The sequence below is a fragment of the Artemia franciscana genome, chromosome 14 (genome assembly GCF_032884065.1).
Source record: "Artemia franciscana chromosome 14, ASM3288406v1, whole genome shotgun sequence".
NCBI lineage: Eukaryota > Metazoa > Arthropoda > Branchiopoda > Anostraca > Artemiidae > Artemia > Artemia franciscana.
This window is the reverse complement of record NC_088876.1, coordinates 4,215,322-4,242,405: the sequence shown is the minus strand read 5'-3', so window position 1 is coordinate 4,242,405 and position 27,084 is coordinate 4,215,322. Positions and strand designations below refer to the sequence as shown.

Sequence of the window (27,084 nt, the reverse complement as noted above, 5' to 3'; positions counted from 1 at the left end):
AGCATAAACTCTCATTTCCATCACCTCGTTAATTTAAATTCAATCATGATAACTATTAACCTGCACAGACCTAGTCTTTGATTGACAAGTTTTGTTTTTAAATCCCTTATTCGTTTTTGAGCATCATTAATTCATTCCATTTCCGATAACAACTTTATGTACAATAATTTTCGACGCCTGGATTCTTTCTAACAAAGACACGTTTATTTCGTTTGCCTCTGAATAACACTTCGCTAGCGACGGAAGCTTTCTTCTCTTCTTCGTGTTCTTTTCCTCTTATCCTCATTTTCTAAAATTTCATTTCTTCAGAATTATCTAGTCCTAATTTTGAATTTTCTTGTTCTCTTTCCAAATCTGTTGTAGTAGTGACAGAGGGTTTTGATGCAGTAGACTTTAACGCAAACAAGTTTAGGATAATATTTTCTCGAGGTGTCAATGTACGAAAATTTAATAGAGAGGGGTCAAGGATTTTTTGGAACGTCTTTTAAATGAAAATACATTTCGTTTTTGTCTTTCTGAAACTTTTTCGCTGAAAACGCAATAAGGGACACTTTTAAAAATTGAGGAGGGGTCAATTTCTTTTTCCATTCCCTTCCCCGTCAGTTGATGCTCCTGCATATTCTAATTATATATTTCTTCAATTAGGATAAGTGGTCGATTAGAGACAGTCAGCGAGGGTCCAGACAATGAAAATGACTATTATAATCGAACTTATGAAAGTCTGGAAGAGATGCATGTCCTTGCTCTTGCCCATGTTTTGCGTCGACCCATCATTATTGTTGCAGACACAGTATTAAGAGTAAGTTTGTCCCTGTTTTTAATTCTTTTTTCACTCTACTTTTTGATTGGTTTTATTTTTAGGTCTGGGGTCAGTTTAGGGCGTACAGAAAAATTAGTTCTGGGCAGTAAGGGGCACAACTTTGAATAAATGTCAGAAAAGGGTGAATTGTACGTAAATAGATAAAAAAGAGGTGAAATATTAAGATTTTGGGAAGTGACTAAAAGGCATTTCCTCTGCCTACGCTCCTGGAATTAACTTTTTTGGGATTGGTTCTGCCCTGGCACGTACAGAATAATTTATTTGAGGTGGGAGGAGGTCAAAACCTCGAAAAAACTCCAGAATTAGGCGAAATGTTTAAGTAAATAGAATTATCTTAAAATTTTGGGAGGAATACTGCAAAGTCTCAGGTGTACCTGGGTCTTTGGAGTACGTAACTGCTACCACCGTTTTAGATCAGTATGATGAATTTTGTTTATAAGGGATTAAAATTATATATCACTATTCAGAAGATAAGCTACAGAACGTACTACTTTTGTCCGTAAGACAATGGGGCTGCCGATCCCCGGGAAAAAGGAAGCTAAATACATGTTTCAGAATCTAAGGTAGGGGGGTAATTTTGTTGTTTTTCAATTTTTCGATGGAAATACCAGGAAAGGAATTTTAGCAAAGAAAAAATATATTAAATAAAAAATTGCTTTGTCTGAGAGTTTCAAAACGTCTAAAAAAAAAAAAAAAAAAAAATTGTGCCAGAGAGGCTTTTGGGAGAGTTTGAATGGGTGGAAAGACTGATACAATTAACTATTTAAAAACTGAGCGATTGATTTTTATTTTCTTGAATAATTTTTTGGCTGAAAACAGAGTTCAAATACATTTGATGTATTTGTAAAACCTTAGTTTTAAATATCATCTGTGTTTTTGAGTTTCATCTTTTATATATTAGCAAATGACAATAGTTCAAGTAAAATTACTATCGGCTTGTTAAAGACAGACAAAATGATGGACATAATAAATATGAAGGCAGAGAAGTGTATTTTAATAGAACTACAATTGTGTAGTGCCCAAATCCGGTTTTTAGCCTATGTTTTTTAGAAGAAGAGGAAGAAGAAAATGTAAATGCTCAAGGAAATCAGTTTTTTCTGATAAAAAATGAAATACTAGGCGCCCAATCAAGTATGAAGCTTATGCTGCGTTCGAGTATCCATTGTCTGATTAATCCGCTTAATATTAACTTTTCCGGATGTAATCCGTTAGAGATAAATACTTATCCTGAAATTTGTCCACTGAAACCCTATAATCAACTAGGCAAATAATAACATTTACCACGTATACTTAACTATAAACATAGCTTATATAAAATTCCAGTCCTCTGGAGAGGGTTGCAGATGTGAAGTTGAAGTCACCTTTCCGGGCGAGCCGATTAGCTGCACATTTGAAAGTTGTGACATCATTTGACAGTTTGCTGAAACCCATTCTTCTACCCTTTTGTGAAGTTTTATATGAAGCTAATAATGTAAAGTTTTTTTTTCAGAATGCTCACGGAGAGCCTTTAGCACCTATACCTTTCGGTGGTGTTTATATGCCCTTAGAAATACCCGCTAGTCAGTGCCACCGATCACCTTTAATTTTGGCCTTTGAATCTGCTCATTTCTCAGCTCTTGTTACAATGGATGGAGATCCAGAATGCGATCAGAATTCAGCGTCAGGTAGTCTATTGTTTGAAGTAGTATCAATTTATCAGTATTTACTAATCGGTTAATTATTACCACGTGGTTTACTAGTTACAAATATTGGAGATTTAGAATGCGATCAGTATTCAACGTTAGGTAGTTTGTTATTTTAGTTTGGTTTAGTTAAAACTTTGTTCTGTATTTATATAGGTGATTTAGAATCGATTAAGTCCTATTTTTATTTATTAAGATTGTCTTGTTATACTATCTGATTGGCTCTTAATTTTGGTGGCTCTGAAAATATTTCCCAAAATATGTATTAATACCCTAAAACGAAAAAAACAAAACTAAACACAATGAGTGCTTAGTGCTTTGTATGTTCAAATCTGAAGCAGTCCATATCTATGTGTAGACCGCCTTCTTTGTCTTCCCATTGGTTTTGCTGAACACTTGTCAAGGTGGTTTCCAAGGACAATTAGAAAAAAAGAAATATATTTAGGATTAATTAAAGATCGATATAATTCTAAATAATTTCAAACCAATTTGACTGAGTTTGTTCTAAGATTTAGTCAACTCGATTCTCTCTTACTCTTTTGCGTAATATCTATGTCCGGGTTTTCTGCTTGTCCCTCTGATTGGTGTAGCCGGACATCCAAGTCATTGCGGTTTCCAAGGATAATCAGAATTGTTCTAATTTTTGGTTTTCTCGGGAATAGTGATAAATTATGGTATGTATAGGTAATTTCTGTCGAAGTTAATGTGAGTCCATATTAAAATTTTTGCTATGGGAATTTTGGTAAATTATAGTGATCCTGGCTAATTTATTAGAAACTAATTTGAATGAGATAAAGTTAAGTTAATCGTTAAAGTTAATCCAACAGATTCTATTTAATCAATCGCATAGATGAAAGTCTATATCTGTGCCGAGCTAACCTTCTCTGCTTAGCCATATGTCTCGCCATATATCGATGTCACTGCAGTTGCCATTCAGATGCATGGTTTGTTGTTGACGGAAAGAATTAAAGCCAACCATCTAATTTTAGAATAGAATGTAATGACAGTTCTAGATAATATAATACATTTTATTGTAATATAGCACAAATTTTAACTATAGAATATAGAACCTCATTATCTAGAATTTTCAATTAATTGTATTGTCTTGTATCAGTATCTTCAAAACCTATGTTCCAGGGCTCGAAATTAGTCCCTAAAAGTTCCCAAAGTCCCTTTTTTGGCTGAAGCAGAAAGCCCCTTAACTCCCCCAAAACTCCCTAAAATTTCCTATTTGGGAGCGTGGCATGTTTAAAAACTGAAGGATGATATATTTGAAAGACGCTCTTTAGATAACATACCTTCTCCACAAATCCGGTTATACTGGTGTCTTGGTTACGCCGTCACAGTTCAGAAAAAACAACAAAACAGTTGGAGCCTTGTCTGTGGCCAAATTAACTGTGTCTATTAACTGTTTTAAACATAGGCAACTAATAACAGTATAGAATGGGTGGGTGGGATAGATGAGTCACATTGTGGTATCGTTCAAGGATAGAGAGTAACATTGGCCTATGTGTTTGGTGGAATTGATTGGTAGCTTAATAAAGTGAACCATACCATTATGCATTTGTTCGTTTTGACTTGTACTGCAATGACTTACTTGACTTAATGCTCCTGCCGAAATGCTTCCGGCGTCGAGAGTGATGCTACATGGTGCCTCCATTTGGACCGGTCTCTTGCAAGGATGTGGACATCCTCCTGAGTATTTGCCATGACTAAGAAGGCACCTGTCGTGTCCTTCCATCTGGTTGGGGGACGACCTCTTGGGCGTTTCCCGCCGTGCAGCACGGGATCAAAGTTAAAAATCGTTCATGCGGGAGTGTCGGGGGGCATGCGAAGGAGATGTCCGTACCAGCGTAGTGTTCGTTGGGCGAGTTGGACTGAGAAGGGCGTTTGACCAGTTAACGCCAGGAGGTTCTCGTTGCTAACAAAATCGTGCCAACGTAGTCCTTCAATGCGGCGAAGGTGTTTTGTTTGAGCTATATTTACGGTGCTAAGCACAGACCGAGTGGCTGGCCAGGTTTCGGCTCCGTAAAGAAGCACGGATCCCACCGAAGCATTGTAAATGCGCATCTTGGTCCTACGGCTGATAGAAGGTTTCCTCCAAAGGGCGCTTAGTCTTCCCACTACTGCTGAAGCTTTGGCAATTCGGTGCATTAGATCTTTAAGGATTGATCCGTCACTTGAGAGGATAGAGCCAAGGCATGTAAATTCCTCAACAATCTCAGCTGGTTTGTCACCGACCATTAGGACTGGTGGTGGACGCGGCGAATTACGGGGTTCAACAAACATCACTTTTGTCTTCTGCCAATTAATCGACAGCCCTATCTTTAAGACTTCATCAGCAAGAATTTGTAGGGCTTCTGTGAGCTTCGACGGTGAATCGGAGACAAGAGCAAGGTCATCGGCATAGTCAGCGTCTGAAAGTAATCTATCACCGTAATGCAACCCAAACTGGAGGCGGTTTATGGTCCGAGTCATAATGTAGTCGATGACACAATTAAACAGTTCTGGGGCAGCAGCACAACCCTGACGGACTCCAGTATTGATTTCAAAAAATAAGCTGCGTCTGCCATTGACTTGCACGCAGCTCTCAGTCCCTTTGTGGAGCCGCTCGAAAAGGTTGCAGTACTTCGCTGGTAGTCCCGTTGTTTTCAATATGAGCCAGAGTGATTGCCGGTCGACAGAATCGAAAGCAGCCTTGAAATCCACAAAGGCAACATATGCTTTTTGTTGAAATTATCGAGTCTTTTCTATCAGCTGCCGCATTGTGAATATTTGCTCCACGGTGGACCTTCCTGGCATGAAGCCAGCCTGTTGGATTCTTCGTTGGCTTCTGAGGAAAGTGGTACAGCGGTCCAGGAGGGTCATAACGAAGAGCTTCCCGGGCACAGAGAGGAGTGTGATGCCACGATAGTTAGAGCAGATTCTGCGACTGCCTTTCCCTTTTCCAGAGAGGCAGAATGATGCCCGCTCGCCAGTCTTTTGGAATCCATTCTGTACGAAATACTATGGAAAACAGTGCTTGGAGCCAGAGAAGGGTCGCTGCCCTACCATATTTTAGCGGTTCTGCAGAGACACCACAGACTCCTGGGGCTCGGTTATTTTTCATCTGTTTCAGAGAATTTAAGATTTCTGTAGAGGTGAAGGGGTGGTTCACACTTTCACACGGGGCCTCAGGGCTGTTGGATGCAACTTGAAGAAGGTCAGGGTCGGGTTGGCTAACATAGTCCAGGGTTAGGAGTGAAGAGAAGTGATCCTTCCAGGCGGACAGATCCTTCCAGCGTGATCCTTCCATCATTAGATATGATAGGGCCTAGAGAGGATGGCTTTCCATCTCTAAGATCCCGAAGGTGTTTTCTATAAAGCGCATGTGTCACCCTTTCTGGCGGCCTCCTCGAGATCAGCTGCCTTTTTTTCGGTGAAAAGCTTTCTGTCTCTGTGGAGGAATTTATTTCTTACGCCATTTAGACGTCTGTAGGTAACCATGTCCTTCGCTAGGCGTGCTTTGCGACGCTGTTCAATAATATCTAGAGTTTCCTTTTTTTCTGGGTTTCAGACGACCAATAGTACTTTCGGCCGAAAGCAGTACGCCGTCCTTGAATAGTTGCCATGCTTCTTCAGATTCTGAAATTTAACGATTATGTAGTCTAACATCTTTCTTGTTCGTCCGTCATTGCTATACCAGGTATATTTGTGAACTTCTTTCCTTTGAAAAAGGGTGTTGGTGATCACGAGATCGTGCATGTTGCACAGCTGAAGGAGCCTTAGCCCATTGTCGTTCAAGCAGTCGGGTGTTACAGGTCCTAGAACACTGTTCCAAACACCGTCTGTATCTCTGACAGTGCCATTGAAGTCGCCAAGAAGGGTTAAAACATCATGAGGGGATACTTTTGCTAGGATGCTAGACAGTTGGGCGTAAAAACGATCTTTCACCTCATCTGAGGCTTGGTTTGTTGGGGCGTAGCAGACAATGATGGTCCATTTTCCATGTTTGTGCTGGATTTGCGCTGTTAGTATCCTGTCTGAAATTTGCTCGTAAGAAAGGAGGCACCTCCTGGTCCGAGAGTCTAGCACAAGTGCGACTCCATTAGTTTTGGTTCTCTGGTCACCCGACCAGATTAGGTGATAGCCTTCACCGATGTCTTCAGAGTCATTTCCTATAAGGCGAGCTTCAGTTACGCCTGCTACAGCCACGCCAAAACGGTTGAGTTCTAGCGCAAGCATTGACTTTGCTCCAGGGAAGTTAAGGATCAGAACATTTCAGGTGGCCAGGCGAAGACCACCTTGGTCAATCGGTCCGGGGACATGCTGAAGTCTTGAAGGGTAAAAAGAAGATCGACCATCCGAGGCAATAACATCACTATTCGTTGTAATTAGGTTCGGGTGGAGGGTCGCAAGCCCAGCCGACCCTAGGCCTGGGACCTGATTAGCTAGAGTCTAACTATTGAGTGTTCTTGGGGTGGGCTCCACCCACCTTGTGAGGTCAAGGCCACCCTTTACGTGGAGCGTTTAGTTAGGGGATTCCCCCATATCCAGTGGTACGTGGTCAGCAGACCAAGGTCTGCTTCATTCCGGATGAGCTCCACCCACCACCCTTGTATTGCAATGGTACAAATTATATATTATTTCCCTCTAAAGGCCAGTTGATAAAGTAATAGCAGGTTGAGTGAGAAGAGGAGGGTAAAATGGTTGGAATATTCAGATGGCAAAAAACTTGCACTCAGTGTTATTCCTGCAATGTTTAAACCTACTTTTCATTCAGGTCTCCCAAATGTATTTAGGAAAGACATTAGGCAACTCTGGTTAACCAAAGAAGACACGAGTGGCAGAAAGATAAACGAATGTTGTAGGATTGGTGGTGATAAGTTTTGTTTTTATTGCAAAATATGCAGGAAAAACCCTGGTCATGGCAAAGGCTTTGATACCTTGACTCAGGATGTTTTGTCAGACGAGCACAAGCAGCAGTTTGCCATCCATCTTAATTTTACTAATGTGTGATCTGCTAGGCAACAGTAACAATCTGCAGAGCCATCCGCTAGCTGGAATTAAAATTCTTTAGATGATTTGTGACAAGATACTGTGTACAAAGGAGAACCCATCTGGGTACTCAAGTCCTTGCAAGCTTCTATATGTGCAGCGGAATCATTTTTTTCTTTGAAGCCATGTTCCCTAATAAGCTACTGCCCGGGATGTCGATGAGTGTGAAGAGAGATATTTACTTGATAATTGATGCACTTCACCCACACTGTAAACAGAGTTTTATGATGGCCATAAGTGGAGCTCACTTTGTTCTTGAATACGAAGAAACTACAAACAGGGAAGGAAATAAGAGCTTCAGACTTGAGTTCGGTTTTAATCCTCTTTATGAGATTAAATTTTGAGTGACGTATTTCATGGCACATGCGACCAGTTAGAACATTGTATGACAGCGTATGTCGCACATTGGGAGCGAGAAAGACTAATAGCGATGGGCATAATGTCAATAAAAAGGTATGGTTGCAAATGAATGAATTGTGAGAAGGAAAAGTCTTCGAAATTGCTTGTGAACATTGGAACGTGTAACCTCCATTTTGTGCCTACGGCATCCATGAAAGGGTTCCAGGAATTTGGTGAGGAGTTATCCAATTTTGATATCATCTTGAGGCATTTTTTCCTTGGCTTACCTGCATAATATGAAGATTTTCGAGAATGCCAGAAAAAGAAAGGCGTCTCATGCTATAGTTTAATTCAGCATTGTCCTAACAATGTGGCTAACGTTGAGTCCCGCTGTTTTCTGAGTGATTGATCTATGACAGGCACTGTTGCAGTATTTTTTGTATTACGTGTCATCAAAGAAACATTTGAAGAATGTCGCGTCGTCCGAAAAGTACCTCAGGATTGTAAGCTGCTTAAAAAAGAAAGACATGACTGCAGAAATCTAATTCGTGTATTCATTGCCTGAGCTTTCTATGAAATTCACAGCAGCGTTTCAGAAGAACAGACCCCTTGTGCACGCACTTCATGCCGAGGTAAAAAAAAAAATATATTTCTCGTTGTTTTGACAAGATTTCTGAAACCCGATATTCTCGTGACTGCTGATGAAATTTCGACGAGTTTGCTTTGGAACTTGGAAAGCAATCCGTTGGACGCTGTTGTAGGTGAGCAGGTTGAGCTTGCGTTAGATGCTCAGAAACTCACTTGGCAGAAAGACAAGGGTCCCGTCGAAGGGCGCGAAGGCATTTCAAGGCAGCTGCTAAACACTTGATCAAGAAGTGCCCGATCTCTTCTAATAGCCTTCTCGAATTGCTTAGGTGCCTGGATCCCACGGAAAGGAAATGGGTTAGCAGTCTATCAAATATAGTTGTATATGTTCGTTACTTCCCACTAGGATTAAGTGTTCAAGATACTACAATTGAGTATGTATTGCTGCAAGCAGAGAACTCAGTAGGTCCAATGCCGTTACGCATCGACAATTAGTGGCATCAAATCTTAACTATAACAGATACTTTTCGCTTTTGTCGAAGCCTGTAGAAGCTGCGTTGAAATTATTGAACGGCAGTACTGACGAAGAGAGGGGTGGTTTTCGCTCTCAGGTATATTTCTTCTGTTGGACAAAGCCTCCATATCAGAAAGAGTCCTGAACGTGAAGCTGTGTGTGATTGACGAATTGAACACATATGGAGGCAAACTTGAAAGTTTTCCTATTCCCAAAGAATTTTTAATTTTGGCTAGGTTGGCTTGGTCAAATTACCAAGAATATTTGGAGAGCAAGGCCAAAGAACAAGCTAAAAAAAAGCTAGATATGCCTGAGGAGTCATTGCAAGAAATGTGGGCCTCTGAAATTGTTGATGCCTTCTTGAAAGAGGCAACAGAGCGTGGTTGTTTCAAAGGATTTCTTGGAAATCACCATTGCCAATTCCCTACTAGAGAGTGTCATGAAAACGCGAGAAGACGGAAGAGCAAAAACGAAACCGATGAAAAAATGTGGACTGAAAAGGTCACAAAAAAGAAGTTAAACGTGGTAAGCAAGTTCACCAATTTCTCAAAGAAGTGAATGAGCTAGTTTGAAAAGCGGAAGTCTTATGAATTGTTTTTACTTGTTTCTAGTCTTGAAGTTGTTTTTCTGTTTTGTTTTAAATAAATATAACTGAAAGTTTGAACAAAAAGAAAATGGAAAAACAAAGACAAGTGGCCCGTCTCTGGGGAAAATGAATTCCTTCCGAGGCTCATGGATATGACGACTCTTAGGTTGACCTGGCCACCGTTTCGGACTCACGAGCAAAGGAATGTTTTGTTTATGAATGGCAATCAAAATCTCCTCCCACTTTGGTCCCTGTTGATCCCTTTTCTAATTTGCAAGAATCATTCCGAGCCCTGATGTTCTGAAAATATATGCTCCTAAAATATGTGTAAGCTTAAAATATACGTTCGCTCTGAAACAAGCAATTTTACGACAATCCTGCCGCTCCAACTTGCGTAAAAAGGAAGAAATACTTGTATAGTTTATTCATGAGTCTCAGATCTATCCAGTCACCGAGCCAGAATTACGATATTACTTATACTTTTCCTTTCGAAACATTCGAAACTTGCTTAAAAAATAGGAAAATTGTCATTTTTCGACGTATTTTCAATCTAAAAAAAGACATTTGCCCCAAATTCCAAAAGTGTAATTTGTCAGGTGGAATAACTATGGGATAAAATATATATATATAAAAATTGCCTTTTTTCGTTGATATATGAAGACAATATGAAAGCAGGTAAATAAAATTAAAAATAACACCAGGAATTTAAACCTTAACGCTTCCTTTTTATATAGCCTTAATTCCCAGGGTCTTAAGGTTTGAAAATAAAAGCAGCAGTGACACCTTTTATGATTGCAATTCATCATATTCTAGAGGTCGTAAAATACAATTTTGCTTTCCAATGCGGTAATCCATTATCCCCTAAATAACATATGGAGCTATGAACTGTGTCCCTAATTTTTTTTTCTAATCAAGGCAAATGTTTACAGCAATTCAATTAAGGAATTAAACTGAACTAAATTGTTTCATTTTTAAACTATTATAAATAAATGTTGTTTGCAAGTACTGGCCGCCAGTAAGAATTTGACTCTCAGGCAATTGTTCAATATAAGAAAAAAAAACTTCTCTCTCGACATACCTTTTTTTCTTTTTTTAAAGGAGAAGAAAAAACCGAAATAATAATCCATTGAACATTTTGTTACAATCTGAATATTTCCGAGTTATTCAAAAAAAAAGAAAAAAGTTTAATAATGCCCCCTAATGCCAGAGAGAATATTATATTTTTCCTGAAAATTAGGAAACCAATATGAATTCAGACGAGTACATTGCTGCTAGCAGATATATTTGGATAATACCCTAATCTTTATATTTTTACTTCCTAAACGTGACCACAAGCTGCAAGAGAGAGCCTAATTCGTGTTTTTTGAATTGTGTCCGTTTTGTAGTTTAATTGTTGTCAAACATCATTTCTGCTCGTCTTCAATTTGATGTTGCTCTTTACTTTTCTTTGATCGCAAGTTGTAAAAGAGTATAGTTTGTGTTTGATTGATTTGTGTTTGTTTTACACTTTAATTATGATTCGAATTCATTCCTGCTCCGCTTCGGTTGAATGTTGCTCTTTACTTTTCTTTGAATTTTTTTTTGTTAATTTATAATAATTACCTAGGGAAGATGTCCGATAAAAGACAAGTGAAACTCTTTGACTCTCAGTCAATTATTCAACCTTTAAATTAATAAATATTTTTTCTCAACATACTTTTTTTGTGATCATTCATAATTATAAAGTATTGTAGCCTACATGTTGATGGGAAGCTTTAAGTGACAAAATAAATTGTAGGACGGCTAGTTCCCCTTCTTCTGTGCCTCCAACGCCCAAAGTCATCCGACAGAGATATTGAGATAGAAACTTTACATGTTGACATGTTGAAGCTTTACATGTTGAAGGGTGATGATTTATGGACACTACAAAACCTAACCTTGAAGGGCGGAGACTAAGACCCATAAAATTGATCTAGTTTGCGGAGGGGTATGGGCCATATTTCGATGTTTCTTTTCTTCGATTTTAGAGCTGTTTTTAGGACAGTTTTCCATGAGCAAGGGGTTTGGCGGTTAACCCCCTATGCCTTCCACTCCTTTTCTGCTCCCTGCCTTCTTCTCCAGTGAGCGTAAAATTAAATTTTTAATCTGTTGTTCCATAGTTTTTCTTATTCAGAAATTATACCTCTGACTGACCCGGAAGTAGTTAGAAGGTGATAATGGTAAAAAAACGAACATCTGTGATTGCGCTCCACTTTTAACAATCCAAGTACTTTTCAAATAGTTAATAATGTTTATGACGAACATTTAAATTAATCATTTAAAAATTTAAGAAAATTTATATAAATTGAGCAGATGCAAAATAAAATATTTGGGTGGTATGATAGTTTTGTTTTAACTTAATTATTGAGTTTGTTATTCACTGTCTAATTATTGGCCATCTGATCCTGTATACCTAGGGTACCTTACCGTACCACCCTTGTGGGTGAAGAAATTGTTAGGAAACGGATGTTTTAGTTGTGTTTGAGCTTTTGTGTGGTTTATTCGCGTGGACAAGACTCACCGTGATGGTGTTTATGATGATTTTGTTTAGGTTATTGTTTTCGAATAGTTTTTTGGTCGTTTCGTTCAATTGTTTACTTGGCTTTTAATTGCTTTTGCATGTTGTTCTCTTTTTTTTGTTTCTTGTGGCCATGGAATCTGAAGATTGTTTGTTTTTTAATTAAAATAAAAATAGTTTTTTAAATCAAATGCACTGTACTATTGTACTATAGTAACATAGTTTTATTTTCGTGCTTATTCAATCCTTTAATCTTACAATATTTTTTCTTATTCAGGTGTTATCCCTCTGACTGACCCGGAAGGAGCTTTGCTGCCAGTCCAATTTGAACTCGATCCAGGTGAGGAGTTGACATCCAACGGATTAACTCTAGAAAATATCAAGTCATTTGCTTTGTCGCCTTCTGAGCGCTTAGACTTTTTAGCTGAATATTTAGAAGTAACTCATGTGCCCATTGGAACCAATGATACCGACCCAGAATCAAAAAGAAATAGAAAACAAGCAACTACAATCACTAAACAGTTTGGAAGTATCGGGAAATCTATGGGGAAACGTTTGAAAAAGAATTTTATGGAATCTTTTAATACCAAGAAAAGAAAGGAGGATTCTCGATCCTCTACACCTCAAAACAATGACTTCATCATTGCTGCTGTTCTTCATACTGAAAAGAGGCAGGAGTATCAACAGGAGATGATTAATAATTATTTAGTATCTGCTCGTAATAAGTATGATAGAATCAAAGAACATAAACAAGTACAAGAAATGGAAAAATCAAAAGACAGCACTTATCATTTAGCTGAACAAGCAGCTTTGGAAGGTCCAACGATGTGTATAAATCCAGGTTGCAATATGTATGGTACAGCAGTAACTTCTTATATGTGTACGTCATGCTATGCGCGACAGCGAGAGGAGGAGGAGGAAAGGTCAAAGCGGAATTTTATGCCTTCTGATCTTCAGTCTTCTGCTATGTATGGTGTTGGTAAGTCGCATTTTTTCGCTGAATCGACGCAGGTTGACCATGAGAGTGCCTCAAAAATCCCGGTGGCTATTAACGAGAAAGATCCAAGTCTGTATCTTTCACATTCTACTTTTTATCAGGATAAAAAACCACTGGAGAAAAGTGTATCAAAAAAGCCGCCTATTAATCAAAAAGAGAAATTGCCTACTTATTTATTCGGGGAATTCCCTGTGGCCAAGGCTGAACATAAGTCTACTGAAAGGATTATTCCTATTCAAGTTGATCAACGAAATAGTATCAAAAGTAACTCTGCGATCAGTGTGGATTGCCAGAAAGGGACTGATAACGTGGACACTTTTGGTTATCGCTCATCCACAAGAATTAGTCCTGATATTCAAAGATTAAGTCAAGCCCTTAAGAATCTAGAACTGAAAAGAAATCTCAAAGATGATAGCTCTGTCAATCGGCCTTTGCAAATTAGCTCTTTAAGTAGAAAGCCAAGTGATTCAGTATCTGAGCGTATTATACCGGTAATAGTTGATGAATATGGTGCTAGTAATCTCTCTAATAGTGAATCTAATTGTGATTTAAAACGTCCTTATCCTAGTAATGGACGGAGGTCTGTTACTGCTTCGAATCAGAGTGCACATATGTAAAGCTACCTAAAGTCCGGGCTTAATTGGTGTTACACTGGGACACAAGCATACTTTATCTTCGCAAGCTTAGCTCATAAATTGGTGATTAGAACGATATATATATATATATATATATATATATATATATATATATATATATATATATATATATATATATATATATATATATATGTATATATATATATGTAAATTTATGAAACAGTTTGGTCACCAACAAGGAAAGTACCAGTGCATTCAGTCGAGGATATTCTTTTTCCAGCTATCCTTTATCAGTAATAGGCCAGGGACTGAAGAATAGGGAAAGATGATAGTCGAAAATGTGGGAGGATTCTGAAACTAAAAGTCAGAAACGTTTATGGTAACTTAGGGTGATTTTTTTTTTTTTGGGGGGGGGGGGGTAGATATATTTTCATTAGTTTGTAAAAAAAAATCATGAAAGATCTGGAATATGAGAAACTTCCTAATAAACATATAGACCAAATGTTAATCGTGCATAAAACAATTTCCCAAAGAAATAGATTTAGTTTATATTTGTATTCAGTCTCATTGTGTTCTGAACAGTTTTTTTTTCTTATAGTAAGATGAGAACGTTTAAATTTCGAAGCATTGGAAGTACTGTCGAATGCTGTATAGAATCTGTGATTGTAGAAGTTTGTGAGGGGGTCAGTGACGAAGATTGAAGTTTCATTTTTTTTGTTTGATTTCCATTAATTGGAGGGTGACTACGCCACCTCTTGTCCCCGTTTTCCCCCTTATATACCTCTTCTCCCTTTCTGACCAATCGGAATTCCAAAACACTAAGGGGATGCTGTTTCAAAGCAAAGATGAATAAGAAAAAACTTTGTTTACCCTAATAGCGGTATTAGTCAACTTTAGACTAGTCAACACACCAAGTGGAAGAGGGCTTTAGATGAATGCTAGTTGTGTTTTGAATCTCTCGTCCTTAAGGTGACGCTGGACCTTAAAAATATATTTTGCGAGCTTCAGCGTTGGCTGACCAGCTCAAAGATAAGGGGTCAACTAAAACATTCTCTTAGAACCACAGGAAACTCCCAAAGCTTTCAAAATACTCTAATGAATATATTTTTTTACCTGATCTTTAGCATTTTCTTAGCACGTATGCTAAAATCTTTCAGGGACTTCCTGAACTTTCAAAAGAAAATTCTGCTCTGTTTAATCAAAAACAAAAATTCATGGTTTCCAATAATAAGGTTTAGTAAAACTTAATATCTCTATATCTGGCACAAAACAGGAGAAGTTAATTAGTTTTTTTCCTAAGATTTCTGGGAAAGTAGGAGTCAGCCTTTAGTCTTCAGTTGTTATTCGCATCTCTTGTCGATGGTTACACAAGCTGTGGCAAGACTACTCGTTGATTCCAAATGCTTTAGCCACACAAACTAAAAAGTTCATAATGGGCGAGATATTGTGATTGTCTTTAAGTACCGCACCGCCTTAATGATGTTTTTGGAACACTGAGTAGAAGAAAAAAAAAACATTTTATGATGTTTTCTTCTATTGCTGTTTTCTTCTCCACCATTTTTAGTTTCAAAGAATCTATCTCAAATATTCACTCTGTTTGGTCAGAAAATGCATTTGAAAGTTGAATAAACCACAAAATTACCCATAGGATACATTGTTCAATAGTAAAGTATAGGTAAATAGGTAATAAATAAAATGGATCTGAACCAGATTTAAATTAAAGTACTACTAAATAAGTAAATAAATTAAAGTAGATGAGAACATTCTTATGTTTGTGTAGAAGAATATGAACGGTTTCATGGAAAAAATTCAATTTTAGGATGAAAAATACTTTATAAAATAAAATGTTACAAAACGCATGAAAACTTTGCTTATATGTATTTTTGCTACTTTTTTATGAACTTTTCTTTTTGGGGTGGGGACTTCAGCCCAGTAAACTTCCTCCCCTTGGATATGGCCTTGACCCCCCCCGCCACCCAATGGGTAAAAATGGCTTCTACTCCCCTTAAATTTGGGCTTATCTTAACCTGTTTACCTAACGATAAAAACTCAGAGATAGTAAAAGTTTGATTATTAATTTTGTAATAATTCATCTTTTTATTTACTCAAAACATTTATTTTAGCTAGCATGCTTACTTAAGAAAATGTAAAATGGTTACATCTTTCTCCTCGTATAATAGTAAGTAATTTGAGTCCATACATTTTTTTTTTTCTTTAGCATTTGGACTAAAAAATGTCAATTATGGTGATTGCTTTTATTACCAAGAAAAAAAAATACCATCTTAAACCTCTATATTAAGGGTTGATGCCCCTCCCATTTTTATTTTATATTGTATATTATCCATGCCGTTCTTTATGACATTATTTTGGCATATATAGTTTTATGGTGCTTTATTATGAGATACATTTTGATTATTGTGTGTATCTATGCTGTAGTTGGCTAAAAAACTATCACCGTAGAGAGGCATTAGCCCATATTCATTGTCTCGGGACGAGAATATCATCGCTATTTTGTGATGCTATTCCCTGTAACCAGGATTTGAGAACAAGTCATTCTGTAGTAGAGCAAGTAGTCCGATCAGAAACATATTAAACTAATTAAAAGAAATATCTCATAACGAACATATTCAGAATAATTTTAGAATTATAAATTAGATAAACAATATATTTATCAAAAAAAAATACTGCTAATCGATGAAGAATTGTAGCAAAGTGGTCAAAAGATGGGTCACCATTAACTTTTTGGTCGCGTCTCTCTGAAAATATAACAGACTGTAAATTTGTTATGGAAGCTGTAATATCAGATAATTAAATATAACAGTCATATAAACAACTATAAATAATCAAAAGTTTCATAAATTTGTACTGTAAATAATAGTAATATTTAAAAAACATGGCATAATGAACATATACAGAATAGATTTAGAATAATTAGTTAGATAAAAATATATTTGTATGTACTTTAATGCTGCAATCTTGTCCTGACGGTAAGTTTGCTATAGAAACTGTATAGGAAATTCATCAGTATTAATGTAGGGTTGAAGCAGAAATATTTCTTTAGGTAATAATTCATCCTAATTCGTTTGTTTTCACTTAAGTATTGTTTTTGCACAAGTTTGAATTTTTTACTCAATTATTGTTTTTCTAAAAATTTAGTCTGCACAGCATAGGCCTTGCGTTATTTGAGAAATAATTTAATAGGTTAAGCAGCCTAACCTACTTTAAGTTGATTCTATTGACAGACCTTAAGGTGCTTTATGCTCTCCTAAATTTTAAAGAGCTCTAAAAGACAAATTTTCAGTAGGTATGGGTAATTAACTGTTTCATTGAATCATTGCTTGTGGTCTAATGTCGGTAGAAAACCTTAAGCGCTAGATGTTGTTTACAGATCTCGACACTAGCGCCAATTTTTACTTTTTTCAGTTCACCTTTGCCCAAGAAGACCTATGCTTGGTGTTTCTCCAAAAATAGGTCATAGATGGATAGATAAATAACATTTTGTTCTAAATAACAAAGCAAGTGGTAAGTCCGTATCATATGCTTTCCTATTAAATACAATTTCAAAGAGATAATTGCATTAGTCTAAAACGTTTAAAGTTTAAATTAATACAGTACAATAAAAGAAGCGGTGTTTTGTTTTAGTTGTACAGCTTTAATTACTGTGCCTTTTGACAATTCTTGGCACAATGCTATTAACCGTCCTGGTTAAGTGGCTGACGCTCTGAGTTGGGAATCCTTCCGAGGGGCACGAGTTCGAATACCAGTTACTTGGTTTTGGGATGGGGGTCAGTGGCGTGACTCTGTAAGCTCAGCCAGAGTCAACCCATTTCTAAATGGGTATCTAGGGAAGGTAAGCAGGAGGGTGTTTGAAAGCGTAAGAAGGCTGGCCCCCAGCCCCCCAGTGCACTTCCTGGCTGAAGGGCCACGGAACGGAGATCAGCACCGTCGGTTTGGACCTTGAGGGTCTAGTTATTGTACTTATTTACTTGCTTACTTACAATGCTACTTTCATAAATAGATATAAACGGGAGAACCTTTGAAAGGTTCTGTTGTTTCTTTTTTGTTTTTTTTTAAATTGACGAGATGACAGTTCTGGGCGACTGGGTGGAACTAACCTTGGCTGCTGTTCGGTAGTATTTGACTGACGTCACTTCTACAGAATAAGTATTTTTTTTCTTTAAATATCTCGTATTGAACAAAGTGTTCTTTAAGTGAAGGGTAGTATAATAAGAAGCAACTTAAAATTCTATGTAGAGTTAAAGTCTACTTGATACTGTTCAGGTTATGAGTAACTTTTTTCGCCAGTGATTTCACCGGCTCAGAGGGCAAACGATAGCGGTACAAAAATAGTTCTCTTTGCGCGAGATTTTCAAAATTAAAGATCATGGACCAGTAGTAAACTGCAGTTTATCAACAGTTCCATGATTGATCTCAACTTAGTTATATCACTGTTCCCCCATGATGAGGAACTCAGTAGCTTGGTAGTTCATCACAGACATCTTTAGTTTACTTTGTTTCGTGTTTGGTATATTTCGCTTTGCTCTATTGTTTCTTTTTTTGATAATCATGATGAAATTCGATGTTGTTTTTGTAAATCGGTATCGAGAAACGGAAAATTTTCAACCTCTTGTCGCTGCCGTTTGCTTTTGCAATTCGATGCTGATTTGGCAAATTGTTGCCGAAAAAAGTTACGTGCATCCAGCCCTTTATGGATAAAGCGAAGTTTTGACTTATGCTTCTGTGAATGGTTTTGTTTTACGGTTTAGTGTGAAAGCACCATGAAGGTTGTGAAAGATAAAGTTTTAGTATAAAAATGTATTCCTCTTTGTGATTAAATTCGCTCTAGTCTCATTTCTTAACTAGTGCTCTTTGTGTGTTTTAAGGTTTTATGTAATACGTTTGCCACCGAGCAAAGATAGTCTGACGTGGAGCTTGACCCACTTTAGTTGAATCATTTTCCATCTGCTGTTTTCTGAAAAAAAAAATGTCAGAGAAAAACAAAAACGTGGCCAGTTATTGATTTGCTTAGAAATTACTGTTCCATATAGAGATATGAAATCTCACAAAGATCGTCATTCAACCTCAAAAACCTTTGCACAGGAAAACCTGCTGCAGCTGGCCTTTGAGGAAGATTCACATGCGTAGTTGCAGCTTAAGGTGGATTCGGGGTGACGATGTTTGTTAATATTAAAGAAACTTAGTAAACATTCAATGATGAATAATACTGATTTCAAAACTGAAGTAATGCAAATGCACATGCGTAATCTTGCTCTAGACCGTCAGAGAAAAATAGTGCACACACTTTTATTATTTTTAATTTGACATATTTGGCACTAGATACTTTAAAGAATTTTTTTCATTAAATCTTGAAATGAGGGGCAAGGCTTCTCGTCAGAATTTTCACTCCTTAGAATTGAAAATAAAGAAAAGTGTAATTGTTTCATATTTTAGCGAGAAACCGCAACTGTCTGTATTGATCGCCTTTAAACCCCCTAGCCTTGTAAAAATAGGCATCGGTGCATAGAAAGTCACCTGATTAGCTCTCTGTTTTTATCTTTTAAACTGGTGTTCCATTTAAATTTTGTTTGCAGTGAAAATATCGGCAAAAGTTTAGACGGGATCAACCTTCATGCCTGGCCCAAAATAAATAGAAGAACTTAATATTTATCGAATTGAACCTTCCTTGATTAATGCATGGTGAATACCAACTTCATGTAGTTGTATATCATGTATCAATTCATGCAGTCATATATACCAACTTCGTGTCGTCATATATATCAACTTCATGTAGGCATGTATCAACTTCAGTAGTTGTGTTTGTTAAGTTGTTCTAATTTGTTTCGTGTTCTTTAACACTCTTGATTTGTAATTTAAATTCCAAATTGGCCTCTTGTTTGTGAGCTCAACATCGTTGTTGAGCTCATAGAATATATTTCATTCGAAAATCTGACAATAAAGACACGCAAATGGAAAACTCCTTTGGTTCTGTCTCTTCTTTGTGCATTTGGTTGTTGATGAGCTCGCTTCACCATTTTAATAATTTAGTGATCAAATTATTATTTTTTTTTAAATTAATTTGAGAAAGAAATTTGAAATTTTTGCATTACTTGCTGTTAATTCAATATTAAAAGAAAACGAATCATTCTCTAGGGTTAATTAAAAGAATGTGATGCTATATATTGTTGTATTTGGATGGTGGGACAAATATTGGTTTATAGTGCATATAGTGTGCTGTTTTCACTGCAGTATGGACATTGTGATATTGAATAAATAAAATTCAACTTTTCAAAAAGAGTTGCGTTATCTTGATACTAATTTTGATTCTTGTTTTAAACCTAATAAGCCAGGCGAAGGAAAATAAACTGTGGCAAATATAAACCTAATAAGCGAGGGACAGAAAAACAAAATTTAGCAATATTAAGCCTAATATGAATTTTAAGCCAAATTTAAACACAATAAGCTTATTTTAAACCTAATAAGCGAGGTGATTGAAAATAAACTGTTTCAAATATAAACCTAATAAGCGAGGGGCAGAAAAAAATAAAATTTAACAAAATTAAGCCTAATATAAATTTAACCCAATAAGCCTGTTTTAAACTTAATAAGTGAGGTGAAGGAACAAAATATGTAGCAAAATTCTTTAGTCATTGGAATAAGCCAAATAAACCTATTCCTTAGATGATTAATCTATTCCTTGTGTGCAATGAAAAAAGATTATATTATGGTGTATGAAAGATTCATTACCAAGATGTCCCTTTGTTTTTACCCTGCCTTATGTTGGTGGTATATTTCTGTTATTATTTTTTTTTTAAATCAAACTTGAGTTTTATATTCAGTCTGTTTTACGTGCTCTTTGTATAAGATGATTTATCCATTGCTTAGGTGATTGTTGACAACCGAGCATGAACAAGCCCATTGTATTACAACCCTGTGTACGTGAGAGATAGTTGAATATCGTATGTGTAGGATGAAGAATTATAATGTCTGCTATGATGAAAAATTAATCTGTTTTTATTTCTATTCTTTTTAAGATAAGAGTTGTATTCTGAAATGAAAGAAGAAAATAAAAAAGTAGTAATTTTGCCAGCGTAAACTTGTCAAATATGCAATTGTTTTTATTATGTGATATATTTATTTAACAACAACAACAATCTATATGAAAAAAAATCAATATGATTCACCCAAAACCAAACGGTTGACGCGAGTTGAATCAGGTAAAAAAGCATATATATACAACATAATTTAAATTGACTATAATAAGAAAGAAAAAATTAATAAATAGTAATAATAAAATTATATATATTGGATGATTTGGAGCTGGTAGGGTTGCTCAAATTGCTGCCTTGCGTACCAGACTTCACCATCGTCCACGAAGAATTTGATTTTCTTAGAATCTTCCAAGTATTTTTACCTCACCCTAATCGAGATCTAGGCTTCACCCTGGAAGCGACGGTCCAATAAATTTGGAAAGGAAAATTGAAATAAAAATCCTAAAACGGGTGCAGATTTACAACTTTATCACCAGAGTTACAAAAACCACGCTTAAGAACTTTGGTCCTAGAGATTATACTATCAACGAGAAAGTATTCGTCTCAAAAATTTCGGAAATTAGCCTGATCATCTTCGTGTTTTGTTCCTCGATTTTAATTTTTATGTTTTACCAATACCAAAATAATTTCTAGTCATTTTTTGTTTTCTTTTTTATGTGCTACGGCTTTCAAATGTTCAAACCACAAAAAGTACGGCAAAATTGAAAAAGAAGAAAGTAAAAGTTGGTAAACTGAGTAATTTTAACTGCTGAATTTTAGCTAATAATGTAAAAACCTATAAATATTGAAAAGATTATTTGACTTATTTGCCAAATAAAACTAATAGGGGTTCCGATACGATTTAATCGGAATTAGAAATTGATAGCGTCACTCAAAGTGTAGCGCCGCTCGGCATAACTAGAAATAATCATTAAAAGATTAATCTTAATTTCATACAGGTAAAATATCCATATTTATAACGTATTATATTATAATACGATATAAATTATTAAACCCTGAAAAATTCAAAATTTGGGTCTGAGATTTTGAGCTTTTTTACCCTAAAAATTTAGGGTCAAAAATTGTACACACTTTGTTAGTTATGTATATATTTCATAAACATACTTTATTTGTTATGCTGTTTTGACATAAATGTTTTCTTTTGCCTAGTGTAAAAGTAAAAAGATGATAAATACAATTGGCATATTTGTTTTTACGATTCGTTATTTTTTTCTGGGTAACTCTAAATAATGTTTACAATTTGAAGCAAGTGCTTCAATTTGAGTTGAAATTCTTTCTCTTTGAAGCACATTTTTTTTTTTTTTTTTACTAAAATCATTGCTGCCAACCTATGTGAGCCAGTTGGCAAAAAGGACTGGGGGGCTAGAAAGGAAGTACATAGTATCTTTTCAACCAAAGTACTTCACCTCTACACCATTTTGAGTGGTCCTTTTTTCAGATAAATTTAGTTGCCGTTTATTAGTTTTATTTAACTTTCACAAACTTGTGGTATTTGTATTTTTGGAGGGCTTAAACCAACATTTGTATTTTGGAGGGGCTAGTAGAATTTGATACAGTCGGCTGTGATTTGCTAAGGTGAGAGAAGACAAACAAAGGCTCTATCTGGAATTTTTGTTTATGGGTGGTTATTTTCATTTGGTAGAAGGTTTTACAAAAAAATAAACTTCAGTGGGGGCTTTACAAGCACATTAATATTGTTAATCTGCATTTTCTTTCGTTTTTCCGAGTCCGACAAACCTTTTTTGGGGGGTAGAAGGTCAAACCTTTACCCCCCCCCCCTCCCTGGGTACGGACTTGAGACTAACATTATAGAATGGAAGTTAATTATTTGACCGCTGGAGTTTTAACCAGCATCAGTTTCATGCTCTGTAGGCTGTGTCTGGAGTCTCATTCATTTTCAAGGTATTTTTTTAAGCTTTTGACTGCATGAAAAATGTACGATTTGTGTCACCTATCCTTTTTATTATTGTTTTTTTCTCATGAATGTAGAAATGGATATATGGTGATTTGTCTTATCATGATTTGATTAGTATGCTATTAATTTTTAGCGCTTTAATTATTATTGTGCTTTTCAGTGATTATGTAGATACTTTTATTTGATCTGTGTGCTTTTCAAGTTCTTATTATTTGCTTATGGAGTACCGTTCAGCAATAAAAGTGTATCCGGAATATTTTTTTTTTATTTTACAATTAATTTTCAAGTGCTTAGAAGCGAATCCGAAAAAGTTGAAATCCTTCACCAGAGACAGCTAAAAGTCAAATTTTAAATTTTGAAAGCTTCGGGTTAAAACACGAAAAAGTAAAGAGCTATTAAAATGCGATCTAAAATTAAACGGAAACAAATTTAAAAAGTTATATCAACATTAATTTGTACATTCAAGACAATAAAGACATTTTCAAGACCCCATAAATTAAGCAAAAAATATGGCAAAGCTGTGGCTCTCGGGAATCTCAGATGTGGCTGTCATCGGGAATCAATCAACAGATGCTCGAATTTTTACCAGAGCGTTGTCATACTTAACAAGTTAGTTTCGCTTGCTTGTTTGTATGGCTCAACATGGCAACACTGAAGACAGTGTGGTTGCCACGTAGTTTTGCTTAATGACCAGGCTCATATCACAGTCGCGCTCGGCTATAAAATCAAAATGACACAGGGCTGCAGTGTCTATTATGTTCACTGTTTGTAATTTCTTGAGAGGAATATTATTCAACTTTCAAGCGTAAAATTCTAGATTGAACAATCATACTAGAGGTTTAAGGCATATTTTTTGAAGCCAGAAAAAATGAAAGCTTGGAACAGCAATTTTTCTTTCTGTTACAGTAATCTGACCAAAGTTAAGAAGTCATAGAGAGTAGTTGGAAACAAATTAATGTTGTTGTCAGCTTTTTAAACCAATATCTAGCAATTTTAATTGTCTGCTTTTGAAATATAAATATGGCGCTAAAATCATTAAAAAGTCTCCGGTTATTAATAAAATCTATTTTTTTTTTATCGACAGACGTGACTATGGTGTTGCTCGAGAATAACTGTTTTCACGGTTCAACTTGGTAGATGAAATATTTTACTGCTTTAAAAACTTAACAATTTTGGAAGACCAGGAAGAAATTTTTTTTTAAATCTTGGTTTTTAGGTCTGAATGGGACAAAACAGGGGTCTAGGGGACCTTTTGTTGTTTTTTTTTTACTTTAATTCCATTGGTGCTTTAAACAGGAAAAGCTAGCTAGAAAAACTCAAAATTAAACATAAGTAAAAGCAAAATTAAATGCAAAGTAAATATAAGTATAAGAAGGACATTGGAAAAGCTTAACTGAAGACTGGAGAAGATATTGGAAAAACTGAACATCAGGATTTCAAAATTCAACAACATTAAAAAGCTATCCTTAAATCCTGATAGCTCAGGCCTGATCAAAAAAAAAAAAAGAAAAAAAAGTGACAGTGACAAATGTATCTAAAAAGATTTATCAAAAATTCGTATTTTGAAGTTTCGAAAAAAAACCTTTTTAAAATGTCTAAAATTAAAAGAAATCTAAAAATATGTTTTTCTTTATCCTACAGAAACATTAATGACTAAACCTCCGATACCCAGGTCCCATGGAGTACCGCAACGGCTGTGACACGTGGACATTAGTTGTGGAGTAAAATCTGTAATACAACTATATCCCACGGGTAATACATTTATATGCTCACGTATTCGATTTTGAGATACGTTATGATGATTTTAAGCTTAGGGGGGTAGCGTTTCCTCTAGAAAGAGCCATAAGGCTTCAAAGTGCGATATATATATCGATATATATATCGCACTTTGAATATATATACATATATCCCAGAGCCCACTTCATAAGGGATGACTATAGAAAATTAAGAGGGGGCTCATCCTTTTAGGAGTTCAAGTTTTTTAGCACTTTTTAAAAGTCGGAATTTTATTTGAAAGGGCATAAAAAGTCAAACAAATATACCTGCAGAGGTGATTCAATCCCTCAGAGCCCCTGGGGTAACCGATAGGTATGCAAGTTCTCCATTGCTTAGATATAGGATTAGTTTCTGGAAAAAAAGAACAAGCTTGATTCTAGGTCTCCAAAGAGGCTTTGGTTATTGAGATGAAACTTTCTTTGCCTTTTTTTTTATGTAAAACCCCTCAAAACTGACTAAAGATTTGACATAACCATTTCGCTCAAATTAATTCAAAGGTACGATAAACACCTGCGAGTTTTGCATGACCCCCCAACAGCCCCCGGGGCAAGTGTGAGTAAATTGTGCAAGCTGCCTATTGTATACATATAAGAATTTATTCTTGGGAAATGGAGAAATCTTTGATCCTAGTTGGGTTCGAAAAGATCTAAGGGTACTAAGGTGAAACTTTAGGAAATATTGAACATGGAATCAAAAGATACTGTGTCTATCTAGGTTATCAAAAGGTCGTATCTTCAATAACTTAAGAACAGCATTAGGAAAGTGCATTAACTTTGAAACTTCGTGGCTACTACTAGTACAACTACCTACCACTGTATGCAGCGGCGATTAGGACTAACTGTGACTGTATTTATGATAGACAGATATATATTTATTGCAACAAAAGCCGCATTAGGTCACGGCAAAAAAACGACACAAAATAATAGCATATAATCATAAGACACATAGCAAAACATAATACATAACAATGAAAATAAACACACAACAATTGCAGAACAAACATAATAAAGCAAATAATATATACGTAATGGTTTAAATCCACATGGGTCTTGACCACAAAAAGAAAATACTTCAAGCACCACACCCCCTCCCCTTTAAAAATCTCTCTAAGTGCCATTCCCAAATTAATATGTTTTTCAATCTGTTTTATTACCTCATAATATTTTAATCACATTACTGAGGCCAGCCCCTCAATCGACCATACAATACTAGAAAATAATTCTCTCAAATGCCGTAGTCCAGAACAAAGATCCACAAAGTGAAGCAGATCCTCGCCCATATCTCCACGCATTGGGAAACGAAAAAGGACCATCTATTGGTCTTACTCTCCCTAAGTACTATCTCACTCTCCAAATTTAGGAAATTATCCCTCCCTGACATATACCAATTAATTTTTTAACTATTTAAACTCACTTTAAAATTACCTATTATTTTATTTTAATTTTCAAATTACCCTACTACTACTACTTGCGACTACTTGCTACTTCAACTGCTTACGATTGCTACAACTGCGACTGTATGTGCTGCTACTACAACTACTGATACCTCTACTACTGTTAATACTGCTACTCTTGAACTTAATCCGAAAATTTTGTGTGCACCACACACATTTTTGGTTGCAAAAATAGTAAAGAGCCAGTTCTTAAAAAAAAAAATCGAAAAAATTTGGGTCGAAAAAATTTCGACCCATTCTTAAAAAAAAGAGAAAAAAAAATAGGAAAAAAAGCACATATCTCCATAAAACTCCGTTACCGGGGTAACAGGATCTCCAATAGATGACAATGTTCACCAAGTATGTTTCTTTTATGGAATATTAGTTTGTTTATGGGCTATATATTTCTTTCGTTTTGTCCTTATTTATCACGAATTGCCCAGTGATCTATCAAAGATTCCATTTATTAATGTACCTTGCAGACGGAATAGCGTTTTAAGTAGAACTTAAAACTAAATAAAAAGAAACTACTTATACACAGACTGTCAAAAATTGTATGTGCAATATCTCGGGAAAACTCAGAATATTACATTGAAAATCCAGGGTTTGTCGTTAGGAATTATGAACTAAATCGAAATTTACTGTTTGTAACTAATTTTGTTAAAAAGTGATACCTTGGATACTTCAGGAACGACGAAGAGTATTAAGTTAAAACTGTTAGAGCATGCTGAGTGGGCGGTTGAAAATAATCAAAAGACATTATATGAATCCAAGGTTGTCAAGAGGGTGTATCTGTGGAATCTTGAGAAAAGTTAAGGAAATTAAGTTTAAACTCTGAGGGCGCGCAGAGAGAGACGGTCGATTAATGTTTATCAGTATTTAAAGTGAAATATGATTGAGTTCGATTGACCCTATAAAACCTCAAAGGCTATTCACATTTCCATCCCGTTTATTTGAGTACTACATTCCCCGTGCCAATCCATCCATTATTAAAATTTGTCACAAAGTTTCATCCTGTACACAAATAGAAAGCCAAAACCAGGATTCTTATGTACAAAATTGAAAGACTGAAATGTTGTTTTCTTAACCAAGAAAAAGACTATGTCAATTAAAAACAAACAAAACAAATTCCAAATATCTTTTGAAATTTTGTAGTTTGGAAATTAGATGATGATGATGGATTTGTGGTTTATGTCGTGAACGATTCGTTGTTAGTTGAT

General features: G+C 35.8%; 1 protein-coding gene across 4 annotated transcripts in view; it reads left to right on the top strand.

Moving 5' to 3' along the window:
• Nucleotides 1-22,910, top strand: part of LOC136035203 (OTU domain-containing protein 7B-like) — a 63,789-nt gene extending 40,879 nt beyond the window's left edge. The window contains exons 5-9 of one of the 4 annotated variants that reach the window (XM_065716805.1): nucleotides 646-799; nucleotides 2,310-2,484; nucleotides 12,377-13,078; nucleotides 17,116-17,214; nucleotides 19,284-22,910. In XM_065716805.1, coding sequence (XP_065572877.1) covers nucleotides 646-799; nucleotides 2,310-2,484; nucleotides 12,377-13,078; nucleotides 17,116-17,186 — 1,102 coding nt within the window. In that variant the 3' untranslated portion in view covers nucleotides 17,187-17,214; nucleotides 19,284-22,910. Of the gene's footprint in view, nucleotides 1-645; nucleotides 800-2,309; nucleotides 2,485-12,376 lie in introns of all 4 variants that reach the window. The other 3 variants (XM_065716806.1, XM_065716804.1, XM_065716803.1) reach the window with 3 other exon arrangements.
• The last annotated feature ends 4,174 nt before the right edge of the window (nucleotides 22,911-27,084 follow it).